At 47.9% G+C, this 20,765-nt stretch overlaps 1 protein-coding gene across 7 annotated transcripts in view; it reads left to right on the forward strand.

Moving 5' to 3' along the window:
- Nucleotides 1-912: 912 nt before the first annotated feature.
- GTF2H2C (GTF2H2 family member C) overlaps nt 913-20,765 on the forward strand; it is a 111,928-nt gene continuing 92,075 nt past the window's right edge. The window contains exons 1-6 of one of the 7 annotated variants that reach the window (XM_075325155.1): nt 938-976; nt 1,564-1,589; nt 6,564-6,649; nt 18,282-18,359; nt 20,165-20,201; nt 20,273-20,359. In XM_075325155.1, the coding sequence (XP_075181270.1) occupies nt 6,594-6,649; nt 18,282-18,359; nt 20,165-20,201; nt 20,273-20,359 (258 nt within the window). In that variant the 5' untranslated portion in view covers nt 938-976; nt 1,564-1,589; nt 6,564-6,593. Of the gene's footprint in view, nt 977-998; nt 1,048-1,563; nt 1,590-6,563; nt 6,650-18,281; nt 18,360-20,164; nt 20,202-20,272; nt 20,360-20,765 lie in introns of those variants that run through there. The other 6 variants (XM_075325157.1, XM_075325158.1, XM_075325154.1 and 3 more) reach the window with 6 other exon arrangements.

A 20,765-nucleotide genomic window follows, 5' to 3' on the forward strand; every position in this document is an offset into this window, starting at 1 on the left:
CCGGCCGGAAATTACAGCAAAGTAAATAACACACTCTCCCCACAATAAATGTACCAGGGACCCCTCAATAACGTCTCAATACTTAGCTTATGAGACGCAGGGCCAGGTCCCTGAGGCATGAGCGCTCCGTCCGGCAGGGTCCTGAAAGGGCTGCGGATGGAGACCGGTCTCCTGCAAAGCAGTGAGAACCGTGATGGCTCCCACTTCAAGCCAGAGCCCGAGGGATGGTGAAGGAGCGCGGCATGTAAGGCTCCAGCCTTGTAAAACCAACCTTAACAGCACCGCCGACACAGTGGGGTGAGAAGGGACATGCCGGGAGTCCAGCTTGGACCCGCTTTTCTTCCAATTCTTTAAAATCAAAAAGGAAAAATGAAAAATCAAAAGAGAATGCATGTGTGTGTGACCTCCTGAACACAAAGCATTGAACTGGCTATATTTGGTTATCCAAGGGGTGTATATGCTAGGAGGGAGGAGCTACACTTTTTAGTGTAGTACTTTGTGTGTCCTCCGGAGGCAGAAGCTATACACCCATGGTCTGGGTCTCCCATAAGGAACGATGAAGAAAGTCAATTTTGTGTTGCCCATTTTAATACCCATTTTTGTGCCACTTCTAGCTCTTCTGTAGCTGCTTTTTGTGTATTCACCCCAGGATTCCTCACTCACTGCATTTTATTATTTGGACAATTGTCTATCATGAGAAAACATACACAAACAACCACTGATTTATCAGATAAGAAACTGATGAGTAAGAAGCTAAATTGAGCATTGGAGATGTGAGACATTTTCCTCTGGAGACGACACATGGTGTCTGGTGACCGTCTGTGGGACGCCGCTCGGTGGTGGCAGCAGTTATACCGCTGAGGAGCGCGTGCAGCCGGGAACTTGTCTTCCGCTCTGTTGTTTCCAGGGGAGCGTTGTTTGGTTGCACACACGTAAACGTGCCAGCCTACCTTCGCTGTGCGGGGTCCTGTGTCAGGTACGTGGCCGTGCAGACGGCTCCTCCGCAGGGCACGGTGCACACATCACGGGCCGGAGGAGACGTGTTTGGTGCGGTGTTTAGCTGTTAATAAATACATTATCATTGTGGGGCAGGAGGATGTGCTGCAACTGCTCACCTATAGGGGCTGTGCGTCTGTGTGTGCCCCAGTACTGGCTGTATATAAGGCTGCCCCCCTCCTGCAGGCACCTTACATTATATGTACAGACACTTTCCTCACCATGTAATTCTGGAGGCGCCTGAGCTCATCATTGTGGGTCTCAATCCAATCCCCGACCAAACTATAGTACAAAACAAGGATATATCAGGGCTATGCGATGATGCATCAGGGCTATGGGAGACATCAGGGCTATGCGAGGCATCAGGGCTATGCGAGGCATCAGGGCTATGCGAGGCATCAGGGCTATGCGAGGCATCAGGGCTATGCGATGCATCAGGGCTATGCGATGCATCCGCTTGTGTTACGGATCATTTTTTTTAATCTACTGCATTAAAGTTTTAAGATTGTACTGATGGATCTTCCAACCTTCTATTTTTTTCCATTGCATTCTACTGTGAATATACAGTGAAGCCTCGGATTACGTATAACCAGGTTTGTGAGTGTTCCGTAGATGAGCAAAGCTTTTCACATATTCGCAACTTGGTTTACGTGCAATACGAGCAAATGCTCACCGCGCACACTTCCAGGTCCGTCCTGTCACTGCGCTCTGATCCGCTCTGTGTAAACCTGGAGGTAACTTTGTCTACTGTATACAATACAGTATTGCTGTCATGATCTTTCCCTGGCTCAGCCGTCGCTCAGGGTTCCAGGTTGCGAGGGGTTAATCCTTGGTGCCTCGCTCTGATGGACAGGCCGCTATATCCTGGCGCTGCACCTCCGGTGCTTCGCCAGTGATGTTTCCGGCTCAGCTGCGTTACGTTCCTGTGAATGACCTGGGTTCTGCCCTGACCTGATTTGACCTCCGACTCCCCCTGACCCGATCTGGCCTGTGTCTCCCGTCTTGTCTCCTCCTGTTCCCCTCCAGTCCTGAGTCCTTCTCTGTTCGTCTCTTTGCCCTTTTCCCTCTGACCTGTGTCCCCGTTCAGTCCTCGTGCCCTCTAGTGGGCTTGCCTGCTTACTGCCCTCTTAGGTGAGCTTCAGTGCTTCCCCTCAGATGAGAAACGGGCGATGTTCAAAATGTGAGAAACAGTGCAAAATTTTGTAGAAAAACACCACCTGAATAAGGCTGCAGCTGTGCGAGCGATGAATCTGTTCAATGATAATGCAATGTCACATTTCCGTGGAATCCTCAAAAAGAGACAAAAGCAACAGTCGTACATTATTTTGTATTACTGTAATGAGTTTGTATAAATACAGTACATTATTTTTGGGTTGTGGAACAAATTGTCTGCGTTTCAGTTATTTCCTATGGGAAAATTCGCTTTGATATAAGAATAACTTGGTTTAAGAGCACACTCCCTGAACCAATTCTGCTCGTTATCCAAGGTTCCTCTGTAGTTTTCTACAGGCTGAGGTCACACGGCAGTATATATATATATCTATACCATTCTCATCCAGAAAAGTAGGACAATTATCTCACTTGTCGCCTCTATGACATCTATTTTATATTTATTTTTTTTACTTGGCAGCTATTAATCCTTTACACTTTTCTATGTCATAGAATTGCATTGTATCTGTAATAATCGAATACTATTCTGTGGCATCTGATTTTGTTTCTCGCACTTTACACTTAAATGGGTGAATGGTCTCATCCAATTTCAGAGTAAAATTGCAGCATGGTGAGATTTTCAAGCCAAATCAGTGTGAGAATAACATTCATCAGCGCTGCCTCATCATATTACATTCTTCCAAGTGCCATGTCTTTTCATCAGTTTGCACTTGTGTGATCAATACGGTGGTGTGAGCACTCCTGTACACATCTTCCATTTTGTGTCTACAGCTCCCATGCTGAGCTATATGTTACAGGCCTTGAACAGAGCCAGTATGTTCTAGTGTGGGATTTCCTCTTGAGATTTCCCACTATAAGGCCTTTCACACATTCGTGCAAAACATGAACGTTTTAACCAGTCCGTAGTGAAGGTGCGTGCGTGTGTTTCATCCCTGTGCTATACGTTTGACATCCGGATAGCACACAGACAGCTGGTATACTTACCTGTCTCCAGCGCTGCTGTTACTTCAGTGCAGTGATTATGCATGAGGAATAATGAGCAGTCCAGGAAGCAACAGCAGAGACAGCAGCGCTGGAGACAGGTAAGTATAAAAATGTATTTTTATGTGACCTATGTTTTGTCTGGGACATGTCACACGGATCACATCAGTGTGCGGTCCGTGTGACACCCATGCTGTCAGCAAATAATGGACATATCACCGTGTGGAGCACACAGACACGTATGTGCTCCATACACACACACAGTCCCTATGAAAACACGGATGTGCGACCAAACCCATGGATTTTAATGCGCCTACGTGCGTCCATGTTTCTGGTACGTGTGAAAACGGACGTCACATGTACCAAAGACACAGTGAAGGAGGCCTAAGGCAGAGCAGCCGTTGTACTTGTGGACCTCAGTCATGTACTTGTTGCACAGTCATTTACCTGAATCTTACAAAACTAGTGCAAGGGAAACACGTAGTTAAAGGGAACCTGTCACCACTTTTTTGGCTATAAGCTGCGGCCAGCACCACCGGGCTCTTATATACAGCATTCTAACATGCTGTATATAAGAGCCCAGGCCAGGGGTATAACATAGGTTTAGTATTATGAAGTGTTTGTTATATTATACCCCCAGACTGGGCTCTTATATACAGCATGTTAGAATGCTGTATATAAGAGCCCGTTGGTGGTGGTTGCAGTCTATAGGCCAAAAAAGTGGCGACAGGTTCCCTTTAAATTGTCGAGGGCAAAGTAAGCAATGTGCGTCGTTGTGGCTCCCAACCTCAGCAATATACCACTGTGTGGAATTCGCTTAGGGAAAATAGAGAAAATAATGCTTTCTGAGTGTAGCGTGTTAAGACTGTTATAACCAAATGAAGAAATTATTATCACCCATCAAAGTTGTCCTAGAGGCAACATTTCAGAGTATACTGTAGTGAAATCCAACGGGTGCAGCCAAACTGTAAATTGTGGGAATTTCCTCCTGGGGGAGTTCCAGTAGGACTTGGTAGAGTAAAGACACCAGACAAAATGGCTCCTCCTACTTGACTCAGAAGGGATCTGAGGAGGTCATTACTGTCTCAGAGGAGTAAAGGCAATCATAAGTAAAAGGGGCTTCTGTAGTGTTTGTGGTGTTGTGTTCACACCGTCTTGTGGGTATCAGTTTGCAGCACAGGAGACGAGGACTCAGCTGATGGGCGGACACTGAGCTCTGGAAATGTGAATTAATCTGCCCCCTGCAGGAACAGTTCAGCCTTTCCACTTCCTGGGAAGAGGCGGCTTTAAATGGAACCTGTGAGATTCCCCTATGCCCTCCAACCCAGCTACAGTCAGGGCATTATGCCCAAATTCCCAGCCTAACCAGCTCTGTATAATGCTATTTACTAAAATGAATGTTTAAAAAAAAACAACAAAAAAAAATTATAAAATGTGCTGTTTTCATGCTAATTAGGGCCTTGACAAGTCGATGGGGTGTTGCTTCCCCAGACTAGTTGGCCCTCTTTCCGTGTTATCACGCCCCTGTGGGTGTGATAATATGATCTCCATGAGCCGCCGTCTTCAGCTCCTGAAAATCTCACGCATTTGCTGGCTCATTTCAGCTGTCAGTATGCTTCAGAAGCGGGGTGGATGCTTCCCGGTTTCATTAGGTGCACTGCGCATGACCATAAATTCAGAATACGGCTCAAGTACACATGTGCTAGATTTCCAGTGGCTGGCGGTTACGCTGGCTCGTGGAAATCATGATTACACAGAAAGAGGGCTGACTAGTCTGAGGAACTTAACGCCCCTTCGACTAGTCAAATTGGCATAGGATAGAAAAATTGCCGACACTTCCTAATCTCATAGTCTGAACTGGTGCATACTGATCGTGACATACAATATCCAACATAGCAGTTGCACTCAAGTAAAGGGAAGGACAAAAAAACAAGAATGTAGATGGTGAACATTGCAATGTGAACACGCATTACTGCTAAGAAAACATGAAAATTAAAAAAAAAATGAGTTACTTAGTAAATAAGTGGCCAAATTTACTTGTGCCCAGAAACCACGTCAAGGTGTAACTTTCATTTCTGTCCTATTCTAATTTTTATGCTTCTCAAAAAAAAATACTTGTGTACAGAGTATAATGGAAGACAATGGGGAACTCAAGCATTTGGGAAGTCTTCTTGAAAAATGCTTGCGTTCCCCATTTACTTCCATTATTCTCGGTTACTTGAGTCGTGCCCATCCAAGCATCCAACTTCTCTTAATGAGTACTGAGCCCCCAGGCATGGTAGTGCCCACTCATCACTAATCCTTTGTGCAAGGCTCAACAATAAATAGTAAGATGTAAGAATAGTAGATGGCCAATGAGTAAGTAGGTGTGAAAAGCATAGACCTCAGCACATTCTAATTTGCAGGTTTATGGTCTCCATACTTGACATGTAATCAAATGGAGGTGGTGGAGTATTGCATTTTAGCGTCTGACTGCTCATTATGAGTACCAAGCACACGAGTGAGCATGGTAGTGTGCACTCAATAATAACCTGTAATATTTTCCATTTTGTACTCTTCTAATGTCTTAACACTTTTTTTATTTAAGGCTGCTTTCACACTACGTTTTTTTTTTTTAACATGCGTCATGAACGTTTTTGTAACGCAAAAACGGATCCAGTGCAAATGCGTTTTCATTTCAATGCATTTGCAATGGACTCGCGTCAACATGCGTTCACATGCGTTTGCGTGCGTTATAGTAAGGATTCAGCGACATGCACTTTTTTAACTTTTTTCAAAAACGCTACTTGTAGCGTTTTTGAGCTGCGTCCAAATACTGCAAATTGCTGGATCCTGACTAAACCGCATGCAAACACATATGAACGCTGGCATGCTGATAGACAGGGTCTTGCTTGCTCTACTGCGCATGCCCAGAAACCAGCCTGGCGTGATCAGTTTCTCTCTCCCCCGCCTGAGAGCGGCGGACGCTCGTAACCAAGGTAAATATCGAGTAACCAAGCAAAGCGCTTCTTAGTTACCCGATGTTTACCTTGGTTACGTGTGAAGGGAGCCGGCTCCTAGCAGCTGCAGACGCTCGTAAATATCGGGTATTCAAGCAAAGCACTTCACTTAGTTACCCAATATTTACCTTGGTTACAGCTTACCGCAGCTGTCAGATGCCGGCTCCCAGTCTATCACGTTCAGTTCCCCTCACTCCCGATCACATGACTCCAATGCCCGCCCATAAACTTCAAGTGACAGGATCCTGCAAAATAACACATGCGTTTGCATGCGATTTTCTTTGCAAAAACAGGATCCGCTTTTGCAGCAAAAACACGTTCATGATGCATGCTAAAAAACGTAGTTTGAAAGCAGCCTTACAGTGACAATGTAGTTATATATAAGAATACACTAATGCACCAATGTTATTCTCCTAGTGAAGTCACTGGTGTTTTCCTAGTCTAGAAATGGATGAAGAACCAGAAAGAACCAAACGATGGGAAGGAGGCTATGAGAGGACATGGTAGGACACCTATAAGATTGATACCAAATAAAAAAAAAAATGCAGAGTGCTCCATAGTGCAGATATCCTTATGGAATAAATGGTGACTGCAGAACCATTAAAGGTAGTGTGCTCACCTTATATGTGTTATATGTGAATGTGCTACCCCCAGGCACAGTGTTGATTCAAGGACAAAGGTAAGTCTGCAGCAGCTCGACCCAAAATACTGGTCATCAATGAGAATAAAAAAAATGGTTTAGAAAGGAGTACACATCTGGAAAGAAATGCATTGCATATACTGTATATGATAGGATTTGTGGTGTGTGGTTAGACAACCCTAGTCTGTTGTCTTCCATCCTACTCCGAATATTATTGGAACAGTTCTTGCTTCTTATACACTGACCCTTTCATTATTATTATTTTATTATTATTGTTTATTTATAGAGCACCATTGATTCCATGGTGCTGTACATGAGGGGGTTACATACAGAATACATGTACACGTTACAATAGACAGACTAGCACAGGGGGAAGAGGGCCCTGCCCTTGCGGGCTTACATCCTAAAGGATTTTGGGGAGGAGACAGTAGGTGGGGTGTAGGTGGGGCGGCAGCTCCGCACGGTGGTGGGGCGGCAGCTCCGCACGGTGGTGGGGCGGCAGCTCCGCACGGTGGTGGGGCGGCAGCTCCGCACGGTGGTGGGGCGGCAGCTCCGCACGGTGGTGGGGCGGTGAGGTCATTGTAGATTATAGGCATTTCTGAACAGATGAGTTTTCAGGGTCCGTTTGAAGTTTGCAAGTGTAGTAGATAGTCTGACGTGTTGAGGCAGTGAGTTCCAGGAGACTGGGGATGCTCGGGAGAAGTCTTGGAGTCGGTTGCATGAGGAGCGAATGAGAGAGGAGGATAGAAGGAGATCTTGGGAGGACCGGAGGTTACGTTTTGGAGTGTAGCGAGAGATTAGTTCAGAGATATATGGAGGAGACAGATTATGGATAGCTTTGTAGGTCAGTGTTAGTAATTTGAATTGGATACGGTGGAAGATTGGGAGCCAGTGGAGGGACTTGCAGAGAGGAGAAGCGGGGTGGTATTGAGGAGAGAGGTGGATCAGTCGGGCAGCAGAGTTAAGGATGGACTGGAGAGGGGCGAGTGTGTTAGCAGGGAGACCACAGAGGAGGATGTTGCAGTAGTCGATGCGGGAGATTATGAGGGCGTGCACTAGAATTTTTGTAGATTGGGGATTGAGAAAAGGGCGGATTCTGGAGATATTTTTGAGTTGAAAACGGCAGGAGGTGGTGAGGGATTGGATGTGCGGTATGAAGGACAGGGCAGAGTCAAAGGTCACTCCGAGGCACCGAACTTTGGGTGCTGGGGAGAGCGTGATGTTATTAATTGTAATGGATGGATCAGGTGGAGAGTGCAGGGGAGATGGAGGAAAGATGATCAGTTCAGTTTTGGCCATATTGAGCTTTAGGAAGCGAGAGGAAAAGAAGGAAGATATAGCAGATAGGCACTCTGGGATTCTGGACAGCAGAGATGTGACATCTGGACCAGAGAGGTAGATCTGAGTGTCATCGGCATATAGGTGGTACTGGAAGCCATGGGACTTTATGAGTTGTCCCAGGCCAAATGTATAGATAGAAAAAAGTAAGGGTCCCAGGACAGAGCCTTGAGGGACACCAACAGAGAGAGAACGGGATGAAGAGGTTGTGTGGGAATGGGAGACACTAAAAGTGCGGTTGGAGAGGTATGAAGAGATCCATGTTTAGGACCTGGAAAAACATCTCTATTGCAATGTATTTCAAATCTATCTACTGAAGTGCTGTGGACCAACAAGCGCAATAGGGTCTTATCCCAATATAAAGAGGAATATTCTGTTAGGAAAGGGCTCACCTAGTGTGGTTGTGTCACCGACAACCAGTAGTGAAGGTAAAAAACAGCTGCTACGAGGTCCACAAGCCCAGAGGTTGGAACAGTATGGAGGAACCAGGAGAAACATAGATGAAAACTGCGCTGCTGTAAATGAAAACAAGATCCATCTCACCGGGTAGTAGATGAAGGGGCTTTATTCAACGCGTTTCAAAGTGTAACTTCACGTCTTCATCAGGAATTCATCGGTGCATTTCCTGATGAAGATGTTCAGTTACACTTCGAAACGCGTTGAATAAAGCACCTTCATTTACTACCCGGTGATTTGGATCTTCTTTTCATCTATAGCAGTGCAGTTTTCATCCATGTTTTCTCCTGGTTCCTCCATACTGCTCCTGTTCTATCTAAGTGTATCTACTGCTTTGATTCTAGTCTCTGTGAATATGTAATAGTAAAGTTATTTTATGCAACGTTGTTAAAGTACCCGAAAGAAAAGGATTGTATTATCCTAATGGAATTTTTTTTATTCTGTTTATTATACAATATCATTGACCTTCATGTAAGTTTCCTTTTTTTGTATTTGAATGTACAATGCTGGCCAAAAGTATTGGCACCCCTGCAATTCTGTCAGATAATACTTAGTTTCTTCTTGAAAATGATTTAAATCACAAATTCTTTGTTATTATTATCTTCATTTAATTTGCTTGCAATGAAAAAACACAAAAGAGAATGAATCAAAAATCAGATCATTTCACACAAAACTCCAAAAACGGGCCAGACAAAAGTATTGGCACCCTTAGCCTAATACTTGGTTGCACAACCTTTATCCAAAATAACTGCAAACAACCGCTTCCGGTAACCATCAATGTGTTTCTTACAATGCTCTCCTGGAATTTTAGACCATTTTTCTTTGTCAAACTGCTCCAGGTCCCTGAGATTTGAAGGGTGCCTTCTCCAAACTGCCATTTTGAGATCTCTCCACAGGTGTTCTATGGGATTCAGGTCTGGACTCATTGCTGGCCACTTTAGTAGTCTCCAGTGCTTTCTCTCAAACCATTTTCTAGTGCTTTTTGAAGTGTGTTTTGGGTCATTGTCCTGCTGGAAGACCCAAGACCTCTGAGGGACACCCAGCTTTCTTCATCGTTCCTTCCATGGGAGACCCAGACCATGGGTGTATAGCTACTGCCTCCGGAGGACACACAAAGTACTACACTCAAAACGTGTAGCTCCTCCCTCCGGGCTATATACACCCCCTGGATGACAATCTAACCAGTTCAATGCTTTGTGTTTCAGGAGGTCACACACACACACATGCATTCTCTGATTTTTCATTTTTAAGATTTTATTTTTAAAGATATGGAAGAAAAGCGGGTCCAGTCTGGACTCCCGGCATGTCCCTTCACACCCCACTGTGTCGGCGGTGCTGTTAAGGTTGACCTTGCAAGGCTGGAGCCTTCACATGCCGCGCTCCTTCAACATCCTTTTCAGGCTCTGGTTTGAAGTGGGAGCTATCACGGTCCTCTCTGCTGTGCAAGAGACCGGTCTCCATCCACAGCCCTGTCAGGTTCCTGCTGGACGGAGCATTTCACCTTCCCTCAGGGACATGGCCCTGCGTCTCAAAAGCTAAGTATTGAGACGTTTTTCAGGGGTCCCGGGTACTTTTATTGAGGGGAGAGTATGTTGTTTGTCTTTTACTGTAATTCCGGCCGGTTCTCTGTGTTTTTCCGGAGAACCGCGCCGGGGGTGCCTGCTCGTCGGCCGCACGTTAAAAATCTAGGCCCCGGCTTCAGTTTGGGCCTAGTTTCGGTTTCGGCTTCCCTGCATGTCATTCATGCACATGCATAGCGTGGCGCCGCCCACAGGCCGGCCAGCAGAGGGGAGGACACTCCTTTCTGTGGAGATGTTCCCTCCCCTGTATCTCTCCTTGGCCCTCCGGTTTCCCGCTCTTGGGCTTCTCCTTGCCCCCCTCCTCCTTCCAGCGCCATTTTCTCAGCGTTCTTACACAGATCGGCGCTGGATGCTGCAGCTGCTGCTTTTGGGGAAGGCTGACGCTTTACTGGGGGTCTGAGCTGTGGAATTCGGAGGGCACACAGAGAGCGGTCTGGTAAGCCACAACCTCTGGTTGTGGGCTTTTTATTATACACTCTCAGGGCATTCTACAGGAGTGTATTCTAGCTGCAGAGCCTCCACCTCAGCAGCATGTCTGTCACTAGGAGCAAGGCTGCAAAGCTGTACGCTATATGCACTGCTTGTAAGCTCATTCTGCCAGAGCCAAGCACATACCCACATTGTGATGCCTGCTCTAATATGGTGGTCCCTCAGCCTGGAGCCTCCTCAGGGGTTCCTCCGGCCGCTCCAGCCCCGGTGTCTGATCCCCCGGCTTGGGTAGCATCTTTTTCCAGAGCTATTTCCCAGTCTTTTGCCGACTCTATGGGACAACTGTCCCGGACACTGCTGACCATGAATCAGCCCCCTTCTCAGGCCGCCTCTGTTGCTCCGAGCTCTGCAGAGCCCTCAGAGCATGTTTTAGGACCCCGTCCTCCTAAACGGAGACACAGGGACCCTTCTCCTTCCTCGTCCCACGGCTCTGATTCACGGGCCGAGGTGCAGGGCGAGGAGGATACTTTTACTGTGGGTTCAGACGCTAGCTCTAGGTACCCCATTGCCTTGTCTGAAGATGATGCGGATGTTAGTGACTTGATTGCGTCCATTAACTCCGTCCTGAACCTCAATCCACCAGTGTCAGAGGAACAAGCCTCTCTGGTGGAGATACATCAGTTTGCCTCACCTAAGAAGGCTCGGAGTACGTTTTTTAACCACTCCAGTTTTCAGGGCATTGTCACCAAACCCAGGGCCTGTCCTGACAAACGCTTTCCAAAGCGTAGTTCTGATGACCGTTTTCCCTTTCCGCCAGATGTGGTGAAGGAGTGGGCTCAGTCCCCAAAGGTAGGCCCTCCGGTGTCTAGAATCTCAGCCCGCACAGTCGTAGCGGTGGCTGATGGCACCTCTCTTAAGGATCCCACTGACCGCCAGGTTGACCTTCTGGCCAAGTCTGTATATGAGGCGGCAGGAGCCTCCTTCTCCCCGTCTTTTGCGGCAGTGTGGGCTCTTAAGGCAGTCTCTGCCTCTCTGGCGGAGATACATTCCCTCACCAGGGACTCTATGCCTGAGATGGAGGCCTTAACTTCTCAGGCTTCGTCTTTTTCATCCTACGCCATGTCTGCCATTCTGGAGGCTTCTCACCGCACGGCGGTGGCCTCCGCTAACTCTCTCGCGATCCGCAGGATTTTGTGGCTTCGAGAGTGGAAGGCAGACGCTTCTTCTGAGAAGTACCTTGCGGGCCTCCCCTTTGCTGGGTCCCGGCTGTTTGGTGAACAACTGGATGAAATAATTAAGGAAGCTACTGGAGGGAAGAGTACTTCCTTACCACAAGCTAAAGCCAAGAGACCTGTCCAGGGCAGGAACCAATCGAGGTTTCGTTCCTTTCGTTCCTCTAACTGGTCAGCCTCTAAGCCCTCAGCCTCGTCCACTACCGCAGCCAAGGATCGTAAACCCATCTGGCGCGCAAAGCCGCGTCCTAAGAAGTCCGGAGGAGCCGCTGCCACTAAGGCAGCCCCCTCTTGACTATCTGGCTGCGCCAGCAACGTCCTTGGTCGGTGGCAGGCTCTCCCGCTTTGGCGACGTGTGGTTTCAACACGTCTCCGATCAGTGGGTGCGGGATATCATCTCCCACGGCTACAGGATAGAATTTTCCTCCAGCCCGCCAAACAGATTTTTTCTGTCAACTCCCCCCTGCTCCAAGGCCGCCGCCTTCTCTCAGGCCGTGGCATCCCTGCAGGCCAACGGTGTTATTGTTCCGGTTCCCGCACGGGAACGGTTCAGAGGTTTCTACTCCAACCTCTTTCTAGTCCCCAAGAAGGACGGTTCCTTCCGGCCCATCCTGGATCTCAAGCTTCTCAACAAGCGTGTTCAGGTGCGGCGTTTTCGCATGGAGTCTCTCAGATCGGTCATTGCATCAATGACCCAGGGAGATTTTCTGGCATCCATCGACATCAGGGATGCCTATCTGCACGTGCCTATCGCGGTTTCACACCAGCGTTGGCTCCGCTTTGCAATCGGAGAGGAACATTTCCAATTCGTGGCTCTCCCCTTCGGGTTAGCCACGGCCCCGCGTGTTTTCACCAAGGTTATGGCAGCAGTGGTTGCGGTCCTGCACCTTCAGGGGTTGGCAGTAATCCCCTACCTGGACGACCTTCTAGTCAAGGCCTCATCCAGGACAGAGTGCCAGCGGAGTGTCTCGCTCACTCTCGCCACGCTTGTTCAGTTCGGGTGGCTTGTCAACCTGTCCAAGTCCACTCTGACCCCGACCCAGGGGCTTCTGTACCTAGGGATGCAATTCGAGACTCTGCCGGCACTTGTGAAGTTGCCCTTGGTCAAACAGCAGTCCCTTCAGCTAGCGGTGCGCTCTCTGCTGAGGCACCGCCGTCATTCCATCAGACACCTCATGCAGGTGCTGGGTCAGATGGTGGCGTCAATGGAAGCGGTTCCATTTGCACAGTTCCATCTGCGTCCCCTGCAGTTGGACATTCTCCGCTGTTGGAACAAGCGGACCTCTTCCCTGCACAAGCTAATGGCTCTGTCGCCACAGACCAGGAGCTCTCTTCAGTGGTGGCTTCGGCCCCTCTCTCTGTCACAGGGACGCTCCTTCCTGACTCCGTCCTGGGTGATTCTCACCACAGATGCCAGCCTCTCCGGTTGGGGAGCAGTTTTTCTCCATCACCGAGCACAGGGCACTTGGACTCCGTCCGAATCAGCCCTCCCGATCAATGTGCTGGAGATCAGAGCTGTGTTTCTAGCTCTCCTAGCCTTGCACCACCTGCTGGCGGGCAGGCACATTCGAGTCCAGTCGGACAACGCGACAACGGTTGCCTACATCAATCACCAGGGCGGAACTTGCAGCCGCCTGGCGATGTTGGAGGTTCAGCGAATCCTCCAGTGGACGGAGGACTCAAAGTCCACCATATCAGCAGTCCACATCCCAGGCGTAGAAAACTGGGAGGCCGATTATCTCAGCCGTCAAACCGTAGACAGCGGCGAGTGGGCCCTACACCCGGCAGTCTTCAGGTCAATCTGCCGCAAGTGGGGTACTCCGGAAGTGGATCTAATGGCATCCCGGCACAACAACAAGGTTCCGGTTTACGTGGCTCGCTCCCACGATCCTCAGGCCTTCGCAGCGGATGCGCTGGTTCAGGATTGGTCCCAGTTCCGTCTGGCTTACGTGTTTCCCCCGTTAGCTCTCTTGCCCAGGGTTCTGCGCAAGATCAGAATGGAGGGCCATCGGGTCATAATCATTGCTCCGGACTGGCCCAGGCGAGCTTGGTACCCAGACCTGCTCCGCCTGTCTGTAGAGGTGCCGTGGCATCTCCCAGACCGCCCAGACCTTCTCTCTCAAGGTCCGTTTTTCCGCCAGAATTCTGCGGCTCTCAGATTGACGGCGTGGCTCTTGAGTCCTGGATCCTGACGGCTTCAGGTATTCCCTCTGAGGTCATCTCCACTATGACTCAGGCTCGGAAGTCTTCTTCGGCCAAGATTTATCACAGGACTTGGAGGATCTTCCTGTCCTGGTGTCGCTCTTCCGACCATGCTCCTTGGCCGTTCTCCTTGCCGACCATCCTGTCTTTTCTACAGTCTGGTCTACAGCTAGGACTGTCCCTCAATTCCCTCAAAGGACAGGTGTCGGCTCTGTCGGTATTATTCCAGCGGCGTATCGCCCGACTGGCTCAGGTGCGCACCTTCATGCAGGGCGCAGCTCACATCATTCCTCCTTACCGGCGGCCTTTGGATCCCTGGGACCTTAATCTGGTCCTCACGGCCTTACAGAAACCCCCCTTTGAGCCTCTTAGGGAGGTTCCCTTGTTTAGACTTTCACAGAAAGTTGTTTTTCTAGTAGCCATAACTTCTCTCAGGAGAGTTTCTGATTTGGCTGCGCTCTCTTCGGAATCCCCCTTTTTGGTGTTTCACCAAGACAAGGTGGTTCTTCGTCCGACTCCGGACTTTCTCCCTAAGGTGGTGTCTTCTTTCCACCTTAACCAGGACATTTCATTGCCCTCTCTTTGTCCGGCCCCTGTGCATCGCTTTGAGAAGGCGTTGCACACCTTGGATTTGGTGCGGGCGCTCCGAATCTATGTGTCACGCACCGCCGTTTTTCGGCAGTGCACCTCACTTTTTGTGCTAACCACGGGTCAGCGCAAGGGTCTCTCTGCTTCTAAACCGACCCTAGCTCGTTGGATTAGGTCGGCTATCGCCGATGCCTACCAGTGTTCTCAGGTGCCTCCCCCGCTGGGGATTAAGGCGCACTCGACCAGAGCTGTCGATGCCTCCTGGGCTTTCAGGCACCAGGCTATGGCTCAGCAGGTTTGTCAGGCTGCCACTTGGTCCAGTCTGCACACTTTTTCGAAGCACTACCAAGTGCATGCTCATGCTTCGGCAGATGCGAGCTTGGGCAGACGCATCCTTCAGGCGGCTGTCGCCCATTTGTGAAGTTAGGTTTTGCCTACTTTTCAGTTTGGTTTATTTCCCACCCATGGACTGCTTTGGAACGTCCCATGGTCTGGGTCTCCCATGGAAGGAACGATGAAGAAAAAGAGAATTTTGTTTACTTACCGTAAATTCTTTTTCTTATAGTTCCGACATGGGAGACCCAGCACCCTCCCTGTTGCCTGTTGGCAGTTTTTGTTCCGTGTGTTTTCACGGGCTGTTGTTGTAGACAGAGTTCCGGTTTTTCCGAGTTTTACTCTATCTCTACTTATGGGTGAATGTCCTCCTTCAGCTTTTGCACTGAACTGGTTAGATTGTCATCCAGGGGGTGTATATAGCCCGGAGGGAGGAGCTACACGTTTTGAGTGTAGTACTTTGTGTGTCCTCCGGAGGCAGTAGCTATACACCCATGGTCTGGGTCTCCCATGTCGGAACTATAAGAATAAGAATTTACGGTAAGTAAACAAAATTCTCTTTTTCTCACACTGGGCCCTACATTATGCTGCAAAATTTGTTGGTAGTCATCAGACTTCATAATGCCATGCACACGGTCAAGCAGTCCAGTGCCAGAGGCAGCAAAGCAACCCCAAAACATCAGGGAACCTCCGCCATGTTTGACTGTAGGGACCGTGTCTTTTCTTTGAATGCCTCTTTTTTTTTTTCCTGTAAACTCTCTGTTGATGGCTTTTCCCAAAAAGCTCTACTTTTGTCTCATCTGACCAGAGAACATTCTTCCAAAACGTTTTAGGCTTTCTCAGGTAAGTTTTGGCAAACTCTAGCCTGGCTTTTTTATGTCTCGGGGTAAGAAGTGGGGTCTTCCTGGGTATCCTACCATACAGTCCTTTTTCATTCAGACGCCGACGGATAGTACGAGTTGACACTGTTGTACCCTTAGACTGCAGGGCAGCTTGAACTTGTTTGGATGTTAGTCGAGGTTCTTTATCCACCATCCGCACAATCTTGTGTTGAAATCTCTCGTAAATTTTTCTTTTCCTTCCACATCTAGGGAGGTTAGCCACAGTGCCATGGGCATTAAACTTCTTGATGGCACTGTGCACCATAGACACAGGAACTTTCAGGTCTTTGGAGATGGACTTGTAGCCTTGAGATTGCTCATGCTTCCTCACAATTTGGATTCTCAAAGGGAACCTGTCATCAGAAATTTAGCTATAAAGCTAAAAGTTCCCCCCTCTGCAGCTCCTGGGCTGCATTCTAGGAAGCTTCCTATAGATTTTGTGTCACCTTTTATCCCAAAATAAACACTTTATAAACTGGTACCTTTTCGTATGTAAATTTCTTAATTTTCCATGTGGGCGGGCTGTCTGATGTACGTTGCTGTTCCTCCATCATATTGACGCCGCCCCCGAATGCTGAATTTGAAAGTTCAGGACACCGCCCCTGGGTGCCCGTGGTCCAGCGCATGCGCTGTTCCACTGTAGCGGTGCCGTGCACTGTGTGCACGTGCGACCGCTGTGACGCTTTGCGCGGGCACGAGGTTATGGGCGGCGCTGTTAGTGTCATCAGTAAGTGCCGCCCATAACCTCGTGCTGAGCATGATGGGAAGGAGGGGACGTCCGGGCATCATTCCTCCAGCGCTTGCGCATAACGCTGGAGGAATAGGTGAAAGTGCGGTCACGAGGTTATGGGCGGCGCTGTTAGTGTCATCAGTAAGTGCCGCCCATAACCTCGTGACCTCGTGCTGAGCATGATGGGAAGGAGGGGACGTCCGGGCATCATTCCTCCAGCGCTTGCGCATAACGCTGGAGTAATAGGGGAAAGTGCGGTCACGAGGTTATGGGCGGCACTTACTGATGACACTAACAGCGCCGCCCATAACCTCGTGCCCGCGCAAAGCGTCACAGCGGTCGCACGTGCACACAGTGCACGGCACCGCTACAGTGGAACAGCGCATGCGCTGGACCACGGGCACCCAGGGGCGGTGTCCTGAACTTTCAAATTCAGCGTTCGGGGGCGGCGTCAATATGATGGAGGAACAGCAACGTACATCAGACAGCCCGCCCACATGGAAAATTAAGAAATTTACATACGAAAAGGTACCAGTTTATAAAGTGTTTATTTTGGGATAAAAGGTGACACAAAATCTATAGGAAGCTTCCTAGAATGCAGCCCAGGAGCTGCAGAGGGGGGAACTTTTAGCTTTATAGCTAAATTTCTGATGACAGGTTCCCTTCAAGTCCTCAGACAGTTCTTTGGTCTTCTTTCTTTTCTCCATGCTCAATGTGGTACACACAAGGACACAGGACAGAGGTTGAGTCAACTTTAATCCATGTCAACTGGCTGCAAGTGTGATTTAGTTATTGCCAACACCTGTTAGGTGCCACAGGTAAGTTACTGGTGCTGTTAATTACACAAATTAGAGAAGCATCACATGATTTTTCAAACCGTGCCAATACTTTTGTCCACCCCCCCCCTTTTTTATGTTTGGTGTGGAATTATATCCAATTTGGCTTTGACAATTTTTTTGTCCATTGACGACAAATTAAATAAAGATAATAATACCAAAGAATTTGTGATTGCAATCAATATCAAGAAGAAACTGAATATTATCTGACAGAACTGCAGGGGTGCCAATACTTTTGGCCAGCACTGTATGTATAAAACCAAATGGAAAAAGTTTGTTTAATAAAAATGTATCTGATTTAAAAAAAAAAACACAAACAAAAAAAACCCAATAAGGCAGATGGCTGATGTATGTAAGGCTATGTGCCCACGTTGCGTGTTTTCATGCAGTTACGCTGCGATCTGCAGCGCAGCGTAACTGCATGCGTCCTGCGTCCCCTGCACAGTCTATGGAGAGAGTGCAGGAGCCGTGCGCACGTGGCATATTAGAACGCAGCGATTCGGCTGCTGCCCGAATCGCTGCATTCTAAGAAGTGACATGTCACTTCTTCCGTGCGGTTTGCATGCTGTCTATAGGGAGAGGCAGCATGCAGAGCGCACGTTCTCTGCAGGCACCAGGCGCTTCAGAACGCAGCTTTTCAGCTGCGGTGCAGAGCGCACACTTGGGCACGTAGCCTAAAAGCGCTATGGAATTAATAGCACTATGTAGTGACTAAATATTATTATTTATGAAAATAAGAAGATAGGCAGAGATGGAAGTAATAGGTTTATTCAGGATATGTGTATCGGCACTGGACCATTTTTTCTTTTTTTTTTTTACTATTTAATTGCATGTTTGGGTTTTGTTGATCTTCATCAGTTTGTTACAAAATAGTTTCTTGCCTTTTCAAGGGAGGTTCTCAAAGAAGATGAATCCGGGTCACTGAAGGCTACAATTGATGATATCCTGTTCAAAGATAAAAGGAAAAGGTAATGATCAATTAAACTCTTCACATAAAACAAGATGCCGTGTTGTGTGTCGTACAATGACTATCCATGCGGCCTTTTAGGCGTTTTTATATGTGTGACACATGACCAGTGTTGGACTGGGTGCCAAGTGCCCACCGGTATCATTGCCTCTAGGGGCTACTGTTCAGCTACATGCAAATATTACCCCCAGTCACAAATTTACTGTCCCTTCTATGGAATAATCGCATAGCTTGTCAGTTTGTGAGCACGGCCCTCACTCCTCTTGGTGTCTGTTGAGTTATGTATTACTCTGTAATGTCTTTATTGTCTGTGCAAGTGCTACAGAATATGATGGCACTATAAAAATTATAATAATAATAATAATAATAATAATAATAAACTGTGTAGTTCGTTAAAGGGAACCTGTCACCATATTTGGCGACTATAAGCTGTTGCTTCCACCAGTGAGCTCTTATATACAGCATTTTGGAATACTGTATATAAGAGGCCAGGCTGTTCTGTATAACGAAAAAATCACTGTGATAATACTCACCTACGGTGCGGTCTTCTCTGATGGGTGTCTCTGCTCTTGGTCTGGCACTTCCTCTCTGCGATCGCCGTCCTCCTTCTTCCCAGCCCAGTATGGATGACGCTATGTCATCCACACTAGCCGGCATTGTGGTTCTGCGCACATGCACTTTGATCTGCCCTGCTGAGGGCAGATCAAAGTATTGTAATGTGCAGGCGCAAGGAAAGGTTAAAGACCGCTCCTGCATGTGCACTACAATACTTTGATCTGCCCTGAGCAGGGCAAATGAAAGTGCGCTTGCGCAGGACTGCAATGCCATTTAGTGTAGGACAGGGTTGCCCAACTCCAGTCCTCAAGGCCCACCAACAGTGCATGTTTTCAGGATTTCCTTAGCATTGCACTGCTGTTGGAACCAGCACCTGGGCAGGTAATTACATTAACACCTGTGCAATACTAAGGAAATCCCAAAAACCTGCACTGTTGGTGGGCCTTGAGGACTGGAGTTGGGGACCTCTGGTGTAGGACACCTCATACACACTGGCCTCAGAAGAAGGAGGATGGTGATCACAGAGAGGAGGCGCTGGAGAGCAGCTTCACCCATTGGACTGACTGTCCCAAAGGTGAGTATTATAAAAGTGATTTTTACATTCTACACAGCGGCCTGGGCTGTTATATACAGTATTCTAGAATGCTGTATATAAGGGCTGACTGGTGGTGGCCGCAAGTTATAGTCACCAAATCTGGTGACAGGTTCCCTTTAAATTAATAATATAGTGAAGCAAATTTCAGAGTGTTTACGGCTGAAGGTAGACTTAAGTCCATCGAGTTCAATCTATAGCCTAATATGTTGATCCAGAGGTAGGGAAGAACCCCATAGGGCAGACAGTAAGCTCCATATTAGGGGAAAAAGTAAAGTGCATTGTGCCAACTACAGCTTATGTAGGAGGGTGGGGGCACAGTTCTGAACAGGGTCCCACCAAGGGATTCACCTGTTCCATTGGACCAGTATAGGGCTGGGCATGACTATCGTACCACCTGTTGGAAGTTAGCGTTCTCCTTACAGAGATCCCAGTAGGGAGCCGTCTGACACAAGGCAGCATGGGAGCAGATGGCGCCATGTTACACTGTGATAGGTTACTGATTGGCTACAAGAATAGTTATGATAAATTGCCTGTAAATCAACCATACAAGCAAATTCTTTTCCTTAGTGTCCATTTATGTCGTATTGTTACATTCAGTTACCAAGTGCAGCTTTATTTTTCCCCAATATATAATGGTTTTTTGTGTCTAATTTCAGAGTGTTTGAACATCATGGACAAGTCCGTCTGGGAATGGTAAGCTGGAGCTGTGGACTTTACCTATTGTTATGAGCTTTACACATATAACAAGGCAAAATGTTTTCTAGATGCGTCACATGTTTGTGATAATTGACGGATCCAGAACAATGGAAGATCAAGACCTGAAACCCAACCGGCTTACTTCCACCTTGAAAGTAAGCCATTACATCTTCTGTTATTTACTTTTTTTTTTTAAAAATTAATACTTTTTTTAAGCAGTCTATTTCTTTATCGTTCCTTTATGGGAGACCCAGACCATGGTGTATGCTACTGCCCCCCGGAGGACACACAAAGTTACTACACTCAAAAACGTGTAGCTCCTCCCTCCTAGCATATACACCCCCTGCCAGCCAGATCTAGCCAGTTTTTTGCTTTGTGTCAGGAGGCACACACATGTATTCTCTTTGGAAGAAGAGTTGATTTTTTTTTTTTTTTTTTTTTTTTTCTAAAGATTAGGAAGAAAAGTGGGTCCACTGGACTCCCGGCATGTCCCTTCACACTCCCCTGGCGGCAGTGCTGTTAAGGTTGATTCAGGGCAGGAGCCCTTCATGCCGCGCTCCT

This window comes from Anomaloglossus baeobatrachus, chromosome 1 (genome assembly GCF_048569485.1).
Source record: "Anomaloglossus baeobatrachus isolate aAnoBae1 chromosome 1, aAnoBae1.hap1, whole genome shotgun sequence".
Lineage (NCBI taxonomy): Eukaryota > Metazoa > Chordata > Amphibia > Anura > Aromobatidae > Anomaloglossus > Anomaloglossus baeobatrachus.